Here is a 20,808-nt window from a genome sequence, read left to right as displayed (position 1 = left end):
TGTACACTAAGATTACTTGAAAAATACAGTATAACTGAGATTATTTGAAGTATAACTGAGATTATTTGAAGTGTACAGTATAACTGAGATTATTTGAAGTGTCTGTCTAACTAAGATATGTTATATTGTGATACCTAATAAGGTGTTAATCTAGAAAAGATGTGATGTTTCACATGTTTAATAGTAATTTTTTAAGATATTTTATATAGTGATACTTAATAAGGTATTTTTTAAGATATTTTATATAGTGATACTTAATAAGGCGTTAATCTAGATATGATGAAATGTTTGATATTTAATGATGTAAAATATTTTATACAGTGATACCTAATAAGGTGTTAATCTAGATAACATGTAATGTTTGATATTTAATGATGTAATGTTTGATATTTAATGTGAAAAGTTTTTCTTTTAAGTAGGTTCTTGAAAGAGTTCCTTAAAACAGTTGTTATACCAATTGGTCTTGTTTGCATGACCAGCAACATTGGTTGACCTTTTGCCCATTTTAAATTCCCAGATATTTGAACATTCTGGCCACTCTATAACACCACTATCTCACCTTGATGCTCAAAAGTCATAGAATCACAATTCTAAGATATCACCCCAAAATGATTACTAGGCAAAACAAGGAAATGAGCATGGAACAAGTGATTATTAAATTTCCATGCAATTAACTTGAGGGCAAATTTTAGTAATACGCAATTTTTATCTGAAATCCCTTTATCTTCCATGTTTCCTTGGGCCAAGAAAATCGCATTTAACTTTCCCTAGACCTTACACCAAACCTTATGGTTTTTTTTATCCCATTTGTCTCCATAAAATTTATATAACCCTTTAGTGGTTCTATCACCAATCTCTTTTCCTGAAATAGATCTAGTAGAAGAAGGTTCTGAATCAGCCATAAGGGATGCTTTTAAGACATTAGTTAGATGATTCTCCTTTAGTGTGGTAAGAGATGGTGCACAATTGATAGAAAAGTCGTTTTACATTCAAATTCAAATTAAAATGATATTATGTGTACACTGTTTAAGTAGTTTTAGACGGTCTAAAACAAAATATATGATAGTGTAAATGTGGTCACAATCATACTTATAAAACAAATCAAAGTATAATTCCCTTTATTTCAAAATTACACAAATATTTTCATAATAGAAATTTGAATTCACATAATTTTGATGTTTCCTTTTTGTCACAAGCATATGTCTTTTTCAATTTGTTACAAACTCAAATTATTAACATAAACATATATAAGTTAAGACTTCTTTTTGAATACCATAAAAAATAAGTTAAAAATAAAATAAAGAATTTTTTTTTTAGCACACGGAATTGTTCATTCTAAATTAGAACAAAAGAGCCAGCTCAATTCTAAACCAAATGAATGGAAAATTTTAAGTTGTCTCACAATAATAAATTCAATCAAGTAGTGTTTATAACTTCCATGCAACTAATAAAATTAAAAAACTTATTCTCTAATTTTTTAATTTAGATTTTGTTTTTTTTTATGATTTAGAAAAGTAATTTGAACTTTTGTTCAATAGACTCACAAAGTTCATATAATAGCCTACTCTAAAAAATATCTGATCATCTATTACAAATAAAAATATCTGATTAGCATAAATTAAATTTAAACTCTAAATAAATTCAATTAGATTAATTATAGTTAAAATAGTAGATTTATAAATAATTTTAGTACAAATCAAAGTACAGCTTTTAAAGTGTGAGTAAAATTAACCATTATTCAAAATCTGATTAGATCACATTCCAGAATATCTCAATTGGAATTCTAAATTGGAATTTCCCATGCCATCTTGTTAAGCACACTGATTCTTGAATCATGGATGGTGATGCAAACGAACATATTTCTCCAATTCCACATTGAAACCTGAAAGAAAGAAACTGAAGGTTATATATCATCTGAAACTCTTACTTCAACCAAAAGATTGTCAAGATTTTCCAAGTATTCAATTAAAGAATTTCCTGTTTCAATTTTGCAACCTCTGCCACCATTTTTTTTTTTTATCAGCAATAACAAAAATATAAATGCGAGCCACTCTTTCAGAGGTGGATCAACCCTTATACAATAAATACATAATCCAACGTCTAACAGTACCCTCTAAACCTAACAGGCAAAAGCAAAGTCCGCTCTAAGAACCTAAAAACTTAAAAAGCATCAAATAACTAAACGCATACATTCCAAAGATTCCAAATACCAACTGGAAAAGGAAATCGAAGTAGTGCGAGATTTTGCAGAAATTCAAAACCAAACCTTTGCTTGCATCAGGGTACAAACTAAACCCTAAACCCCACCATAAAAATATCTTCATCAAATCTATAACCCACATCTTGCAAATCTGCTGCCAACTTTTAATCTTGAAATCATGACTCTGCAAGAACAAAACCTTGTCATCATAGAAAGAAGCAACAACCAAGCAAAATGATCAACAGGGTCCTTCTAACTTTAAAAAATTACTATGTGTTCTCTCTCCAATCCCTAGTATTTGTTCCATCAAAAGATTGGAAATGAGTGGATGTACTTTGATGTTTGACTTCAACACTATCATACAATAAACAAAGCCTTCATGTTACTAGAAAATCATGAATAAAAATTAATTTTAAAAACTAAAAATAATTAGTTGTTATATTAATTAAATTAGATATTATTTTAGATACTAATAAAATTATTTTTTTATATTTTTTTTTAACAAATAATTTTTAAATTAGTATATAATTAGGTATCAAGATTTTAACTATCAATTAAATTTTAAATTGAATAACAAAGACCCTGATAGCTAATTAGATATTAATTTAAAAATTATTTACCAATAATAAAAATTAATTTAAAAATTAATTAAATCTTAAAATTCATAAAATAATATCTAATTTAATTAAAATAACAAATAATTAATTATTCTGTATTTATAAAATTGATTTTTGTTTAATAATTTTATAGTAATATCAGTCTACTTCTATAAAGCTTGTAAAAAGCTTGTTGTGTGAATTCTTGATACTCTGCCATGGTTTTCTCCAAATAAATCTACGTTGTTCTTCAATTCATGGTGCTTTTATCATAATCGAATTTAGGGTTTAGGGTTCTGTTTCGGTTAACGAAGTTTGGGGTACAATTTGGGTTGGCATTGTAAGCGAAATCTGAAAACATAGGAACTCGGTCATCTTCAATAGAGGTGTGGCAGATGTGTCTGAAGTGTTCGCTTCAGTGCAAGTAAAGGTATGGTCTTGGATTTATGCAAAGTCTCGTTCTGCTTATTTCCCTTATTCTAGTTGGGTTTTAAATCCTCTGGCTTGTATGAGGTTGATTCATTAATATTGGTTAGTGTTGGTATGGTTATCCCTTTGCTAATTTGGTAGGCGTTCTAATAGGAGATTAGTGTCAAGTATTTCTGTATAAGGGTTGGACCATCCTGAAGTGGTTCCTATTTATTTTTATTTTTTATTGATGATAAAAAAAATCATAATCAAATTTTGTTGGAATGAATGAAATATGTGAATTGGTGACAGATTAAATTAGCGCCAGAAACAACTTTGTTAAATTGCCAGATCTTTGAATTGGAAAAGATTAAGTGGTAATTGCGAATTCTAAAGCACACCTCTTACTATTTGAAGTTGTTTCAAGAAGGTGAAGAAGAGATTTGGAACTAAATTCAAATGTGGTTCCAAATTGTTGTTTAGCTCTAAATTTTTTAAATTAAATTTATTAGTTCTATGCACTATTTTTGTTTGTTTAAAAAAATTTCTTTCATGCCATTGTTTTGATTTAAGTTTTTTTTTTTAATTTTCCTTAATATCTTTGTTTTTATTTAAGTTTATATATTGGTTTTTTGCATGAGTGCTAATTAGATAGCATATTGGATTATCCTAATTAGTGGATGAATATGATAAACTTATGTTTACTTTTGTCAAAGTTTAATACTCGTTTTTATGAATAGACGTTAATATTGTGAGAAAAAAATTCTTTCTAGGTTATTTTTTATGAATGGACGTTAATCCAAACATATTACAATATAAATATCCAGATGAAATTGATAGATTGAATATTATAATATAAATATGCATAAGTTGAATTGAAGAGTGTATTTAAATATATTAAATATGTATACGTTAATTATTAAATATTAAATATTACTATATGTAATTAGATAAATCATAAATGTTATATCCGTTAGTTGAATATTTAGATTAAAATAAAAAGTTTTGATTGAGTTGATTTAGATTCAAAATTTTAACGGAAATGGGTGTGACTTGTGTAAATGATGTATAATATTTGACATTAAGATTTAATAAATTTTTTGTGTATAAAAAATGTGTATTTATAATACACCATATGGTCCATGAAAGACATTTTTCACAATTTAAATTTAAGAATTAAATATTATAAATATCAATGTAAACAATTTTTTTGAGATGGTACATCAAAAAATTACCATTATAATAAAGATTTGATGACCTTCAAAACTTTTTTTAATAAAAAATCTCTTCAAATGATTTTTTTTTTCATTATTATAATTTAACTGTGTTTTTTTTATCTTATTTTATTATACTATTGGAATTTTAATATTAGTTAGGTGTTAATTTGTTATACCAATTTTAGTATATTTTTTGAAATTTTACATTTTTTCTTAAATATTTTAAAATTATTTCTATTTAAATTTTATTTTCTTTTATCAAAATCCTTTTTCTTACATTTTTCCCCTCTTTGAAACAAGGAATAAACAAGATCATCTTATGTTTTTTATTTTTTACCTCTTGAGTGAGGTTGGATTGGACAATTTGTTTGGACAACTAAAATAATTTATTTATTGAATTAAAATAAATTAAATTATTGAATAAAAACTAGTAAAAGTGATGGTGGATATTGGTATAATTAAAATATAATTTTTTTCTTCCAATGAAATCTGTTTGCTCTTCCCTAGACTGTGGTTACCAATACAAGGCAAAGGGGATGTAACAAAACTCAAAAGACCAACCATGGAATAAGGAGACAACTCATTCACACTATTCATCAATTTTTTCTAAACTACTTCCCACATAATTCACTTTTTTAAAACTGCTAAAAATAATTTAAATAATTAAATATAAAATCATTGTGAAAGAATTTGTAGAGAGAATAAACAAGCAACATTTTTTAAAATTGTAAGAAAAAATAATAACATACTATAAGAAAGAATAATTTTAATTTTGTTTGTAGTAGGTAACTTTATTTGCATGCACTTTTAGCTTTTACTAGGTTATTTTTGTCATCATTTAAAAACATTTGTCTTTTCTCCCTTTGTAGAAAAAGAGAAGAAATAAAGAAAATGGAACAAGAAAATAATAGAAATTGGTAAGAAACAAAATGAAGAATTTGTATTGGAGTGAAAAAAAAAACGAATAATATAAATAAAGTTGGCGATAGTTTTGGTATATTTTGATGAGGAAAGAATGATGTGTTTGAGTGTTGCCACCTTATTTCCAACCAATGAAACAAAGGTTTAGTGGTGTCCAAGGAAACCCGTTTCAACTTGCACACAATTTTTATTTCATTCCAATAAAGCCCCTTCGACATTCAGAATACACCCACACTCATTGGTCGTGTTTTTCGGACAGAATAATAATAAAAAAAACATAACATGATTCTTAGTAAAAAATACAAAATTAACTTCTTTTTTATAAAAGTATTTTAGGCATCTTCATGCAATTTGGTATCTAAATAGGTCCTTAAATAATAATAATAATAATAATTTAATAAATATAGCGCATGTTAAAAAATATATAAGTAAACTATATCTATTTATAATAAATTCTAAAAACATATTAGATAAAAGTGTATTAATACAATATATAAACACATTTTAGTTTATTATGCAACTTAGTATTTCATTTAAATCTCAAGTAAAAATAATTATTCATCATCATAAAAAAATATTATTAAAAATAATATCGAAAGATTATATTAAAATTTATATGTTAATTAAAACTATATATAAGTAGAATATATATATATAAAGAATTTTAAAAATAAATTAAATATAAGTTTATTTTATTAATTAATTTATCAACACATATTTTTTTCATAAAAAAATATAAATAATCCAAAAACTTAATAAGATGATGATTGTAGCTTAGAAATGAAATATGTGGTGTGAAATTAGTTTTTAAATTAGTTTTATTTTTATACATTAAACTAAGATTAAGGAGGATAATTTAGCACTTAAAAAGGAAATTTACTTTATCTTTGAAAAAGTGAGTGTGTAGCAGCTGAGCTGACACAAACCATATATAGGCATCATCTGATCAGTGTCTGCGTCTCTGTCTGGTCTCCACTGTGAGTAGCAGCTTCAAAATCAAAAAGGGGCCATCTTTAGCATCTTTCACATACATGACCATGGGGATGAGGATGATGATGATGATGATGATGGCCATGGTTGTGATGTTTCTTGTGCAGATGGTGGCAACATCGGATCTCCGACCTGGGTTTTACTCAACAACATGTCCGAATGCAGAAGTGATAGTCAGAGATGTCATGAAAAAGGCCCTTGTGAAGGAACCCAGAAGCCTTGCCTCTGTTATGCGCTTTCAGTTCCATGACTGTTTTGTGAATGTACGTGAAAAATGGTTTTTTGTTTTTTTTTGTAAATTGTAATTTTGTGAGTGTTCTTGTTTGATTTGTGGATTTGGTGATGCATGATGGTTCAGGGGTGTGATGCCTCCATGCTGCTTGATGATACACCGAGCATGGTTGGGGAGAAACTTGCTCTCTCCAACATAAACTCTCTGAGATCATTTGAAGTTGTTGATCAAGTGAAGGAAGCCCTAGAGAACGCATGCCCTGGAGTTGTTTCCTGTGCTGACATCATTATCATGGCTTCCAGAGATGCTGTTGCTCTGGTTCGTTCCTCTTTCTTTCTTCCCAAAACTCTTCCCTCCTTTCTGTCTCTGTTTCACATAATTTCATTACAAGTTGGTCTCTTTTTATTTTCCATCAATGAAAATTACTTTATCTGTGTGAAGTTAACCCAATCATACAGATTTTGATGATGATCTTTGTTTAGCAAGAACTTTAGAATTCTTTTTCTCTCTGTCTACTTTTAGAAGAGAAAAAAAAACGTTTGTTTCTGTTAGTTTAGAAGTTAAACGCTTTATGAATTATTAATTTTAGACTGATGAAAGAGATGGTGTTGGAAATATAAAGGAGGGTATATGCTGCAGTTTCTTATCTAGATGGAAAAAAGTATAAAGACTAAATTAATTGCATTTTGAAAGTGTGTCTGATAATTTATTAGTAATACATTTTAAATCAGATATTTATGGTATTCTTCTATTTCTTTTCCTTTGTCATTTAATGTAATTGGAGAAGCATTAAGTAAAGAATTGATGGTTGTTGTTACATGCGTACATTGATGTCAAGTTGGATAGTGATGTCGAATATGCAGAACATAACTAAGTGTATAGCTGAGATGTTAAGTTGTATAATGATGTTGAACATGAATAACATAGCTAAGTGAATAGCTAAAATGTCAAGTTGTATAGTAATGTCGAACATGGTTTGAATTTGTTTACTTTGATTGCAGACAGGTGGACCCGATTGGGAGGTGAGGTTGGGAAGATTGGACAGCTTGAGTGCTAGTCAAGAAGACTCAAACGACATCATGCCAAGCCCAAGAGCCAACGCCAGTGCTCTTATTGATCTCTTCCAAAAGTACAATCTCACTGTGAAAGACCTTGTTGCACTCTCAGGGTCTCACTCCATTGGCCAAGGTCGTTGCTTCTCTGTCATGTTCAGGCTCTACAATCAATCTGGCACTGGAAGGCCTGATCCTGCCATTGACTCTGGCTACAGGGAAGAGCTTGAGAAGCTATGTCCACTTGATGTTGATCAAAATGTGACAGGGAACCTTGACTTCACACCTCTTCTTTTTGATAACCAGTATTTCAAGGACTTGGTTGCTGGAAGAGGGTTTCTGAACTCTGATCAAACACTTTTCACATTCCCACAGACAAGGGAGTTTGTGAGAAATTTCAGTAGAAACCAAGATGATTTTTTCAAAGCCTTTGTGGAAGGAATGCTTAAAATGGGAGACTTGCAATCTGGTAGGCCTGGGGAAGTTAGGACAAATTGCAGAGTTGTGAATGCTCGCCCTGCTCATTTGCTGTTTGAGTCCCAACAGCACAACCTCCTTAGTGATAATAAATCCATTTACTCAATATGAATAAATAGATGCATGTCTCTTCAGATTCATGCATTCTATATATGTTATCCAAGTTTTCAACTATAACCAAGGCTTGAACCATCTTTGGCTAATTAATTTTGGTATTTCCCCAAAATATGCAAGCCTCCCTGCTCATTTTGTTCTCTTGCTTCCCAAAAACTACATTCACATTCCAAGTTTTCATATTATAAACTGCTGGCTAGTCTGTGTTCTGTGCTTGTAGTAAATGGATTCAATTAATAAGTGAGAAGTGTTTTATAGCCTAACTAAGCTAAAACTTTTAAAAAAAATAGGGAGACGTGGTTTATGTGGTACAAAATCAGTATTTTGAACAGTAACTATTAGTGTGTGAAACCGTAAACAAATTGTTGAAGATTTTGACAATTTATAAATTGATCAATGTTTATGCAAGTTAGCATCAACTTTAGCTGTCAAGAAAATTTCTTTTACAATGGGTGGTGAACTCTGGATGGTAAAATTAATCCTATAGTGGTTCAAAATCAGAGGAATGTCTTGGTAAAAGGTTCTAATTTCAAACAATGTTCATATTGCAATTGGGTTGGTCACACAATTGAAGATTGTTACAAGAAACATGTTTTTCTCCCAATTTCATGAAGATAGAACTGTGAATTGTGTAAATTCTGATGTCTCGAGGTTCAATGATGCTACTGAAGAAGATTTTGCATGCACTAAAGACTCAAGTCTAGCTTTTACTCGTAAGCAACATAAAGTTTTGTTAATCAATTTTCCTTTTCACTCGTGTGCAACATAAAGTTTTGTTAATCAATTATCCTTTTCACTCGTGAGCAACATAAAGTTTCGTTAATCAATTATCCTTTTCAGATGCTGAAAGTTTAGGTAATTCTGTTCTCAAATCTGACAAACCCACTCATTTGGATTCCTGATTTTGGAACAACAAACCATCTTGGTTACTTTCATTCTTTTAAACAAATCAGACCTATAAATGTTAAAACTCTTATGATGATAAGGTAATAACTAATATATTTCCATAATTATACGTTATCACATCAAACACAACATAAAAGAAAGAAAAAATAAATAAATAATTATTGGGATAAGGAAAACTTTCTATAACAGTCTAAGAAAAATGGTATTGGGACTTTGGGAGTTTATATCCGTTATGAAAAAAATATAAAGAAATACTAAATGATAGACGGTTATACCAAATATATTCAAGCCTATTACTACCCTAAAGAGACGCGTTTATCTGCATAGTGGTTATCCTGTCTAAAAATATGAGAAAGTTTAAACTTAATTAATTTTATGTTTATAAAAGATCAAATATCAAAGTTTTGGGACCTAGAGATCGAATTTTGACAAGATTTTTTTGCAAGGATCCTCATAAAATTGGTATAACATTGCCTGCAAAAAATTAGAAATTTTCTCCATGGGAAAGTATTTTTTGTATTTTTTCAAAGACCCGAAATGTGGAAAATCGGAAAAAATGAAAAAACGTATATAGACACTTCCTCTAGGACAAACAAAGTTTTTAGTGGTGGTAATAGATTATTTCACAACATGGATAGAACCAGAAACTCTTACAAGAATAACAACTCAACAAGTTCAAACATTTGTCTAAAAAAATATTATTTGTAGATTTGGTATCTCATATACCACAATAACTCACAATGTTGAAATCACTCAACCAAATGAAATTGTTGAAACTACTCAACAAAATAAAATTGTTGAAAAAAAAATCAAATATTATGAATTTTACTATAGCTCTTATTTTTCAATCTAATTTATCAAAATGTTTTTGAACTTTGTTGGTATCCATGTACACATAATCAATAGGCAATCAACCCCTTTTTGAATAATAAGTCACCTCTCAAAACAATTTATAAGGAATTGCATATTATGATCTTAAAGTGTTTGGTTCCTCTCTTCTTCATCTATTTAACCTCTAATAGAAAGAGATTGGATATAAGATCCAAAAGTGTGTTTTACTGGGTTTAAAACATGTTATTAAAATAAGAAAATAAAAATATGTTGAAAAGAATATAAAGATTTTGAAGATACTTTTTTTCCTGTTTACTATTGAGATATTGAAAACATTTGTATCCTATAATATGTTATTTACAACACTCATCCCTCAAATTAGGATATGAGTTGTAACCATTAGGCCCCGATCAAGATTATCTTTGATAAAATATTTATTATTTCAATATATTTCATCCTTATTAAACTAAATTATTGGTTAATTGGAATATATATAAAACATCTTTTAATATAATAGATAATTCTAAAGTTACATTCATATTCATAGATCCACATATTGGTATATTATTCCCATTTACAGTCGTAATAAGTTGTTTTCTAGTCATTTTGTGTGATTAGTTGCTATTAAATCAAGATTTCAAACACCATGAGAAAAAAGGTCAATAATATGAAATGTAGTATTTCCTAAATTTGGTTTACAATTCAAAAAATTTAGTCATTAATTCAATTATTATTCTCAATCGATCAAGTTTCTCTAAAAGTTTTTATAACTGACATTAGAATAAAAATAAAATAAAAAGATAATAAAAATTCAACATTTATCATTTTGATTGGTAGCATAAATAATAATTAAACAAAAAGTTAATAAAAATTCAACCCTTGTTATTTTGATTGGTAGCATAAATAATTTGTTTGACGAAAGAAATCATATTTACTAAAATCAAAATCAAATCTGACGTGTCCACCCTTTAGAATGAGCTAAGGCTCACAATTGTTAACAAGATAGCGAAAAAGGACTTCCAAAATAAAAAAACTTTGATACTAACTTTAATTATGTAAAAATAATAAATAATTATTTTATAGATTACAATCACACCAATTATTTTCTCAGTGTCTATTTATAATAATCAAAACCTTTAATATAAAAAAAATCTAATAAAATGATTGTTCTGAATAATTGAGAATATTTGTATATAATGTTATTTAGAATATATATTATAAAAACAGAAAGAAAACACTAATTATTTAAGTTTTTCCCTTTCTTCCTTTTCTGTGCTATATTTTGCAACCTTTTTCCTTTATCATGGAAAATTTTATTAGACATCGATTGTGAAGTGATTGAATGTTTTTCCCCTTAAAAGTTCTTCAAATTTCGCAAGACAAAATCAAATTGAAGTTAACCTGAAACTGAGTGAAAACCTTTAAATAATTAGATGTGCAGGAATAAATAAAATGAGGATACCAAAATTACTACTTTTAAAAACAAGTGAAACTCAAGTTATAAAAACAAAACCTGCTCTTAGCGTTTCAGTCCCAACATGACTTCTAGCTTAAACCTTAACCTAACCACACTATTTCTAATATGCTTAAGGTCAAATCATACATATGGAATTCAAATCCTTGTACAAAAGAAACTTCATGACAGACTTTATTAATTTCAAACCAGTCACAGTAATAAGGACTTTTCTTAATACACTTTCCCGAAGCCCTAAGAATGAAATATAACATAGCAAGGACAAAAAATAAGAAATAATAATCCAATTTTTGCAAAATCACTATAGACTAGGAACATACAACAAAACCTTTACATAGAGTAGCCGTCCCTTAAAACATGTTGCCTGGCAAGATTTTCTGAAATCTCCCATCACACTAAATGTCTCCAAGCACGGGATGTTGCACAAAATGTACAATCTCAGCAGTAACCTACTAATACATGAACAATAGAAGCAAGTTACCCTAATAAATCCAAAAGGGGTGGCTGCTCAGTTTGTGACTTGGTGTGAGAGGACCTAGTGTTTGACACAGCTCCCCTCCCTCTTCCTCGTCCTCTACCCACTGCAGATGATGGGGGTGGTGCAAGTTTAGGTGCAATGTGTTCATTCTTGTTGGAAGAAAATATTGAACCTATATCTGTTGCTTTTGACTGAACATTATTGTATGAAACATTCGATGCTGGCAAAGCTTGACTTTGTTTTAGGAAGCCAAGAGAGTTCTGAGGCCCAAGGCCACTATTCAGGCTACCCACAGTGGAACTAGTCCTTGAGTTCAAACTAATGGAATCTGTAGAACTTTGGGAACTAACAGACCAACTCAAGCTAGTTTGGGGACCAATATTGCTTGAAGTATTTGTCATTGAATTAAGCCCAATGTTTAGTGGCATTCCTGAAGTACCATTGATCGGTATTCCAGATCCACCTGATACTGAGCCATTAGGACGTGGAGGCCAATCAGCAAAAGGATCATCAGGTTCAAGATTAAATGTGGATGAAGTTCCTGCTCCTGTTGTCTGCTTCTCAGTATCACTAAATTGTGGGGTAACACTAGGAGATGCCCGAGGTGGCCATTCTACATCTACTGAGGGGCACGAGTTGGTTGTTTGCTGAGCAGACAAAGCAGCTAAAGACAAATGCTTTTGTAAAGATGTTACTTGACCCGCAGGGATTCCTGCCATAGATGGACTGGCTGCATCAATAGAATTCTCGGTAGAAGAAGCAGTGCTCTTTGTTTTGGGACCCCAATCTTCATCCCAAGAGGCGCTGCTTTTAGTTGAAGAAGGCACAGCAGAACTGCTGCTTGTTCGAAGGGCTTCGGATTGAAGACCATTAACCACAGGAGCCCGTTTTACCTCTGGCATTCCAGAATCAGTCACAGCCACTCCTCGCTTCTCTTCTATTTTGCTGTACAAACCAAACAATTAAAAAAATATTAGAGAAGTTTGTCAGAGATCAAGAACAAAGGGGAAGACAAAAAAAAATGTAAAAGTTAGAGTGTGAAAAATTAAAGAAAGAATACTGGAGCATATCCTTGACAAAGAGCATATATTTGGCAAACTGTTGGACATTCAATTGTTGAGCAGACAGGAGGGGCATAAGCAATGGAAGAACATGCTCAGCTACAAATTCTACTCCGTACTGAACATGAGAAATCAAACAAGACTTGGGTGTTACTCCAAATGCTATTTAGCAACAACCCCAAATATCATTGATCATAGCAGTTGATAATATGAAAAAAAAAAACTATGATTCGTGTCATGCACATCATTGGAAACATCACCTGCTTGAAAATAGAATTTGCAACCCCCAGGGTACACATAAGGGTTGGAGGGGAACGGTCAACAGCAGTACAACGTTGAATTGTTTGCAAGATGTCCAAGACAGAATGTTTATCAAGTCGGTTAACCATGTCTCCTAGGCACAACAATGCGTTGACTCTAACCTATCAAACAAAAGAGAGAAATACAGACAACATGTCTGCATATAAGGTGAAAGGACCAGCATATTTACACAATGTCAAACTCAGACTTACCTCCGATTGGAGATAGAAAAGAAAATAACAAACACATACAGCTGAGTAAAACAAAATAGTGTCTAGCATTTAAGAATCTCCTAACTCTGAATGCATATCAGATGCAAGTTTGTAAGGTTATGTACAAGCCAAGACAAAGGGTCCTAAACTACCAAAGACAAGCCTTGTAAGAAAACAAAAGGCTTCTAACCTATTAAAGATAGCCTTGTAACAAAATAGGTTTCTAAATAAAGCAGTTGAAGTTAGTATTAGCAACTCTCAACATTAATGAGAAAAAAAAGGAGATTATGTGGCAGAAACAGGGGTACCGTTAAAGCATCACTCAGACCAGCATAGCTAAAAATTTGAATACCCAAAAACAGATTGGCATACTCACAAACCAGAATGCAACAACAGAGGACGGTTGTTGCAGTCTCGGAATCCAACCAAGAATAGCACACACAAAAATCATCCATACAGAAATAAAGGTGCCAGAAATCAGTCCCCTGTCACCTAGTCCAGAACCCATCCAGAGCACAAAATCACAGTTGAGCTTCAGAAAACACAATAGCAGGAAAGGTTCAAGGAATTGGAACCCCACAACACTCGCTCAGCAAGAGTTTGAAGAATGAAACATGGACCTCACAGTGATGTTCATAATGCAATGTGAAAAAATATAATAACAAAAACAACAGTATTGACACCAGAAAGTTCATATGTTAAATGAAGGAAATATGTGGAGCACGAAAAACATTATATGAAACTTTAAAATGCTAATAACTACCATTTAATTAAATAACAACCATGTAGTCAAATAAGGATCTAATTATTCTGATTTAGGGTTAGATGCTAAAAGGACACAATGTGTGAGTGCACAGGCAGACGTGTCAAGCTAAGACATTACAAGTAAAGGTAAAATTTCAAACAAAATACCAACATACCGCCGCAACTGTTGTTTTAAGTGCTAATCCATGAACACGGGGCAAAACCACTTGTTTGACAAGCTGAAAGGCAGAAGAAAAAAAAAATTTAAAAAAAAACATAATAGATATTCCTGCTTTGATAGCAAACAATTGAATTGAAGTTTAAAAGAAGTGCCAATAATTCTCTGATTATGGGCTGGGCAGCACTAGGGAAATGGAAAAATAAGGTGACAATTAAGATGGTAAGGATTATTCAATTTATTGTAACTTAATTACAATGAGGTGCATTCGTTATAATTGTTATCCTTTCCAAATCATAGAGTTTGAACAGTCCCCAACAACAAACGTAGCAAGTTGAAACATTAGAAATTAAGTTAAGAAGTCTGTGATCCCAATTTACAAAGTACTAACATTCAATGGTAAACATGTGATAATTAAAAGAATTCAAGCCTACTCGGTTAGAAAAGAGAACTCACCTGGGCATCTAGCTGTTTGGAAAGGGATACAGATTTTTTCAGGACCTCTTCTTGCAAACGAGCATCATTATCATCATAGGCCCGAACAATCATTGGAAGAACGTGAGAAACTAAATGCTCTTGACTAGTCTAAAAGAATAATAAATGGTATAAAAAGTCAGAATAAACTTAGCCACTGATAGAGATATTTCAATCAACAAAATAAGGAAACTGAAATAAGCTCTCAACTACCTTGTTTATTATAAGATCGGCATGCTTCACAAGTAGTAACAGTGTCTCACCAGCAGCAGTGCTCAACACAGGGACAAGGGCTGGAAGCGTATATTGCTCAAAATCATTCTTGTCCTGAAAAAGTATATTATTCTTTTACATAAAATTAAAAAAGAAACTCAAAATATTAATCAATAGTGCCCTTGCATATACCTTATTTACTAATGATACACTACTCTCGTTTATCAAAAACCAAAAAAGAGATATTAACTCATTTCATCATTGAAGAGACTGAATTGTAAAATTTCCTAAACTGTAGATCAAGATAAAGCAAAAAAACAGAATATCTGTTTCAAATAAAGCAAGGAGACACAAGCAATGAGATATCTGATAAATTAACAGCCAGTAAGGCAGGAAAAAAAGTCTTATATAAAAGTAAAAGCTTCGCACAAGACAGCGAGAAACAAAGCCTCATCCCACAAGGACGGATGGGGATACATATAGGGACCGAACCACACCATTGAGCTCCATCAAAACCAAATTAATAAAAAAAATCAGAGCAATGTAATTATTAATAACTTCTGAGACTAAAAAATTTAGATATTCTATGGAAGTGAGGAAATGAAAGAGGGATATTAATACCTGAGACTCTGCAATGGTTAAAACCATTGGTAGAATCATTGGCTGTATCACCACATTCCTAAGTTCTGCACAAAGTGGTGGAAGGACCTGCATGGAAATTTATTTGTCCAGATTACATTAATGGCAAAATTAGAAAATCATAACTCAGAAGCAACCACATTTGGGGAAAGCGGAATAACATGAGTTTAACACATGCAACATAAATTCAAAAATCATGAAAGATTGAGAGACCATATTAGCTATCAAAGTTATAGGGCACAGGACTAAATAAGACAGAGCAAGAGTATACTGAATTGTGAATGCTAGCAAGAGTATATGAATTGTGTATGCTGGGAGAGACCTTCATAAAATTGACTAGCAGAAACAAAAACATAAATTTCAGCAAAGAAGCATGTAGCATACCTTGTATCGCAATACACGGGAATCAAAATCTTTCCACATATCTGACAATGCTTTTAAAAACTCTGACTTCTGCATGTTATCTCTTTCCTAAAGAAAAAGAAGACACGTCATCAAGAAATTCAACTCTAAAATTTGCATGTTATCCATTTTGTAATACTAGACAGCTAAAAATTCTTACAAGCATGTGGTCAAGGAAGCGTAGGGCACGCAACCTAGTGTCATGCCGAAAAAATGGTGATCCTACAAAAGTGAGAAGCATATATTATTGTGATGACAGAGATGATAAAGGAGCCAAGAAATTTGGCAATCATGTTCAGCAGACTATCTAAAGGCTCCAACAGCCAGCAGAGACAGTATATTAATTGCAATGTTCAATGACAACCTAATGATTTTGCTAACTTGATCCTGAAGAATTACACATGTAATCTGATGCAAACTAGAAACAGTATAGGCAATAACACAATAATCACCAAATGAAATTAAGAGAAAGGTGAGTATTTATTCAGTAAACTAGGAAATTACAGTATAGAGAGCCAGGCTCCTATGTAGAGATACTGCCAAAGAGCCATGCTCCTATAGAGAGCTACCGGCTCTTGTAGAGAACTACATAACAAATATACCTAATTTTCACACAGACGATTCTAATACTCTAATAACCGCACCACACTCACTTAACTAACTTCCTCCCTACTTCCCTCTCTCTTCCAACACAGCCATCACAACATCACCCTCTATTCCTCCTAGTGTACACCTTCCAAGTCTTTTAGCCCACTTGACATGTGAATCATGAATGTCCAATACCTCTCTCTGAATCTCTAAATTATTTTGTGCCCTATCATTGCCACAGTCTTCAGCTTCAGCCTTGTCTTCAAGGTTGAACTTTGGAGGGTTGCTAACAGTGCAGCAAGCTCCAGCACACCACCACATTCTCCCTCCAAGCCTAACAAGCAAATCTTTCCACATGATAATTCCCACCAATCCTCTTTAATAATGATATGCATTGAACACAGGATGCATCCTTAAAGCAGAAGAGAGTTTGGGCTTATAGGCCATTGCATCCATACATTCCAGCACCTAAAAATGTCCATAGAACCTTGCAGGGCGAGTTTGGCATTAATTCTAAAAACCACTGATTCTTGTTTATGGGGATGCAATTTCAGATAGAGAAGAAAACCCATTCACCATAAAGAACTATTTAAGATGTCATGTGTTTCTTTATTTAAGCAATGGAGAAATGTATTTATTCTCCAAATTATCTTTACCTGTAAAATCCATTGCTGTTGGCCTGGAAGACTCATTCAGAGAAAGCATCCTTTGCAGGTCATGAACCAGTTCTGATGGGATAGATGAGAATGCATCACTGGATAAGTAAGTCAAGGTATTCATGTACTGCATAAGTACAAAACCAAAATTTCTTATTACCTTCTATCTAACAAATTAATAATAGAGCCTAAAATCTTGTCGTCAAGTAATGAAACTAATGATTTTCCTTCTTTCTATTTAAATACGTAAAAAGTCTCTTCAAGGACAGGACACGTACAACCATCAATGAGAATCTCTATTCAGAAAGTTTGAAAAAAAAATATGTAACTTTGAAATCAGTGCAACTTAATTGAAGTAAGGGCAGGGGAGATGGGGGGGCACAATTAAATGATTTGTATCTACCATCTTCACAATCTTGTGGCAGTCAAACAAAAACTTAATTACAAAAGGTAAAAAGAAAATGATTTGTATGTACCATCTTGACATTGTTGTGGCAGTCAAACAAAGACTTGCGGGCAATTAAATGGTAGGCAAGGCATGCAAAACTGAAAATATCAGATGAGCACCCAGCTGAAGACCCAGTGCTCCTCACCAACTCAGGAGCAGTGTAATTAAGTGATGGCTGAAGAGGCAAAATAGAGTCCTCGACATCATATTCCTGTACAGCAGTTGAAGTCAAATAAGATACATAACAGATTGTTTAAGCAAAATTTACTTTGCTCCTAAGGACGAGAATTAGATAGAGATGTAGATAGTATAGTTTGTCATTTAGAAGTGATAATTTTATGTGGCCTTCTTATAAATCGCAGTTTAGACCCATATATTACAATTATAATCAAGAAAATCAAGTCACAAGGAAATACTATACAAAATCATGTACCAGGAAGAGTAACAGCACAGGTATGATTACAAAATGCAGAAACATCTACTTCCAGAGGAATATAAGGTTACTGAAAGCAGAGTTTGTGTCTAAATATAATCAAAGGAAGAAAATATTGAGATCTTAATAAAGAAGAAACATATAACACAAAAGAATCGTTTTGTACAAGATTATATGATTGGTGATATAACACTGAATTGATCAAATATATATAACAAATTTATAGAGATGAGTTATTAGTATTAAAAAAAAATAGACATCGTATGCAACAGTAAATTACTGAAAGTGTTACAGTATTTAACACATCAAGGAGGTCAAGTGAACAAAGTTAATACAATCTTATTAATTGTTCCACTCACAGCATAATGGAAGGGTTGCAGATTAGATGAGTCACCAGAGATCTGAGTAGCAGGAACTGCAAAACCAAATCCAGCAAGTTTCCAGGCTCCACTCAAGGTGATAAGAATGTTCTGCGGAATATATACAATTTATTTTAATTCGCCAATCTTAAATTTAACAAAGGAACAGAAAAGGATTGTACCACAGGTTAACTATTAAACCAAAAAGTGATCCATATGAATGAACTGTGAAAGGTGAAAAATGACACTTCCGTAAAAATTCATAGAGCAGAAAATACCTTTAAGCTTAAGCGAGACTATGAAAGTGGCAATTAGAAATACATAGATGCTGCTGACGGGTACAACAAAAATTTCCAATATAATTAATTGCTACAAACCATTTCCAGTTAGATGCCACACACGGGCAATATTTACCAGCCAGAATTTCTTCTTTTATAAAAAGGATGGCTAAACAAACAAAACAAAAAATAAGTGGGGAAAATTAAGTCGAAGCAAGGTTTTACAAAACAGTCCACAACTGTGATTTCCATCGCGTCAAGACATTTTTAGGTGTCAACGACCACAATTGTGGCCCCATCGTCCACAATTTCCTACATTAACAAGAACTAAGAAACTGCGACCCAAATTAAGACCATGAGCCACAGTAATACAAAAGATTATCACCTCGGGTGATATAGCTCGATGAATAAGATGAGCGTGGTTGTGGAGAAAATCCAGGGATTCTGCAATCTGAAGTAAACCATGCTTCACCTCCAACAGTCCCATTTCCTGAAAAGCAAAGATTCCTTCATCAGCAACAAGTGAAAAGAAGTGTAACCCCCCATTAGTTCCTAAATTTAGAAAAACGCCAAGCAAATCCCTAAATTTAAAACTATTGTCATCCGAGTCCCTAATAAGCACAATTCACTATGATTATAGTCCATTGCGATGTTAAATCCAGAACTAACGTGACTAATGCATTCAAAAACAGGGACCAAAAGAATTAACGACAGAAACTAAACTAACAAACAGATTTAAATTACAGGGATTTAAAAGTCCGAGAAACGCATAAAAACATCACGAACTCATTCTATAAAACAAGTTTATTCCGAAAAGAACGAGCAATGCAGTGAGTAGATCGAATGAAGCTAGTAGATCAAGTAACAAAACGAAACGAGATGTGAATCATTGAAAAAGCAAGGTACCATTCCCCTGAGATCTTTAGGAAGAACAGGAATGTTGTCAACAATGGCAAGAGTGTTGGCAGCGGAAGCGAACAAGGGTTCGGTGACCATAGCCATTGCGTGTTTGCTCTCGTCAAGGGCCTGGACGACGTGAACGACGCCGGGATGCCGGAGGCGAACGAGCTTGGCGGCATCGGTCCGAATCAAATCCAGAAAGGAATCCTCGGCGGCCTTGGTGAGGCCCGCGCGCATGCGGGCCTCGGAGAGCGCGCGCTTGTCCAAAACCCAGACGCAGACGACGGGGTACTGGTGCTGGCGGGCCGGATCACGGGCCCGGGCCGAGTAGAGCCTCCATGCGAGCCCGGGCCCGGCAGAGCCGATCTGATCGAGAAGCTCGTAGTCCTGAAGTGGCTTGGGGCCCGTGACCTCCTGCACCGTGGTCTGCACCGTCTTCTCTATGACCGCAGCGGTTTTGGCGAATGCTTGGGTTAGGGTTTTCATATTGAGCGACATTTTTGAAGATTTGAGCTACGAATTGAACAGAACAGAAGAACACGTGACAGGGCACAGCTCCCTCTAAATTGAATTTGAGACTTTGAAGAAGATGAAATTGAGATTCACACTGTGCCCCGATCACTTCTCTCTTTCTCTTTCTCTTTCTCTTTATGTTTCTTCTTCTCCTCTCTCACATCTCATCTTCCTTCTCCCACCTTCTTCTTTAGTCTATTTTGTCCTCCTTCATCTTTTTCTTCCACCATGCCTTCCTTTTCTTTTCTTTTTTTTTCAAAATATTTTTTAAATTATTATACCATTAACAACATTAACTAAATCCTTAAATATATCTTTAAAATTCTATAAATAACATTTTACATATATTGACAAGTACTTAAAAGAGGAAAAAAATTATTATAAAAAATTTTAGAAGAAAATTAGTTATTAATTGATAAATATTTATCAAATAAATTAAATATATCATAGACCATCAAATACTTGTAGTATAAAAATTATTAAAAAATAATAATTTTATTTAGTTTTACATTAT

At 32.4% G+C, this 20,808-nt stretch overlaps 2 protein-coding genes and 1 long non-coding RNA gene across 3 annotated transcripts; 1 reads left to right on the top strand and 2 right to left on the bottom strand.

The window, feature by feature from the left end:
• Positions 1-1,716: 1,716 nt before the first annotated feature.
• On the bottom strand, positions 1,717-2,440 carry LOC137810671 (uncharacterized). The gene is made up of 2 exons (XR_011080944.1): positions 2,267-2,440; positions 1,717-1,882 (listed from the first exon to the last, which is right to left on the bottom strand). It is a non-coding gene; the product is annotated as an uncharacterized lncRNA (long non-coding RNA).
• Positions 2,441-6,239: 3,799 nt separating this feature from the next.
• Positions 6,240-8,319, top strand: LOC137811221 (peroxidase 17). The gene is made up of 3 exons (XM_068612871.1): positions 6,240-6,595; positions 6,691-6,882; positions 7,566-8,319. The coding sequence occupies exons 1-3, from the start codon at positions 6,374-6,376 to the stop codon at positions 8,202-8,204; spliced, it is 1,053 nt and encodes a 350-aa protein (XP_068468972.1). The 5' UTR covers positions 6,240-6,373; the 3' UTR covers positions 8,205-8,319.
• A 3,245-nt stretch (positions 8,320-11,564) lies between these two features.
• LOC137832926 (SCY1-like protein 2 A) lies at positions 11,565-20,544 on the bottom strand. Its single transcript, XM_068641331.1, has 14 exons — positions 19,788-20,544; positions 19,267-19,371; positions 18,604-18,714; positions 17,840-18,022; positions 17,364-17,490; positions 16,280-16,341; positions 16,102-16,188; positions 15,700-15,786; positions 15,079-15,192; positions 14,848-14,976; positions 14,390-14,452; positions 13,218-13,379; positions 12,957-13,075; positions 11,565-12,841 (listed from the first exon to the last, which is right to left on the bottom strand). Exons 1-14 carry the CDS (start codon positions 20,277-20,279, stop codon positions 11,896-11,898), a joined length of 2,787 nt encoding a protein of 928 aa, XP_068497432.1. The 5' UTR covers positions 20,280-20,544; the 3' UTR covers positions 11,565-11,895.
• Positions 20,545-20,808: the final 264 nt, after the last annotated feature.

This window comes from Phaseolus vulgaris, chromosome 11, assembly GCF_000499845.2.
Source record: "Phaseolus vulgaris cultivar G19833 chromosome 11, P. vulgaris v2.0, whole genome shotgun sequence".
NCBI lineage: Eukaryota > Viridiplantae > Streptophyta > Magnoliopsida > Fabales > Fabaceae > Phaseolus > Phaseolus vulgaris.
Note: the sequence above shows the minus strand (reverse complement) of the source record. Positions and strands in the feature narration are given on the sequence as shown.

Bases quoted from the DNA above. Each gene is read 5' to 3' on its own strand.
- LOC137811221 (XM_068612871.1), top strand. From the start codon at position 6,374: ATGACCATGGGGATGAGGATGATGATGATGATGATGATGGCCATGGTT. The intron at 6,596-6,690 runs GTACGTGAAAAA...ATGATGGTTCAG, and splicing joins TCCATGACTGTTTTGTGAAT to GGGTGTGATGCCTCCATGCT. The intron at 6,883-7,565 runs GTTCGTTCCTCT...CTTTGATTGCAG, and splicing joins CCAGAGATGCTGTTGCTCTG to ACAGGTGGACCCGATTGGGA.
- LOC137832926 (XM_068641331.1), bottom strand. From the start codon at position 20,279: ATGTCGCTCAATATGAAAACCCTAACCCAAGCATTCGCCAAAACCGCT. The intron at 14,453-14,847 runs GTGAGTTCTCTT...TCTGCCTTTCAG, and splicing joins CCAAACAGCTAGATGCCCAG to CTTGTCAAACAAGTGGTTTT. The intron at 13,076-13,217 runs GTGATGTTTCCA...TCTCATGTTCAG, and splicing joins CAAATTCTATTTTCAAGCAG to TACGGAGTAGAATTTGTAGC.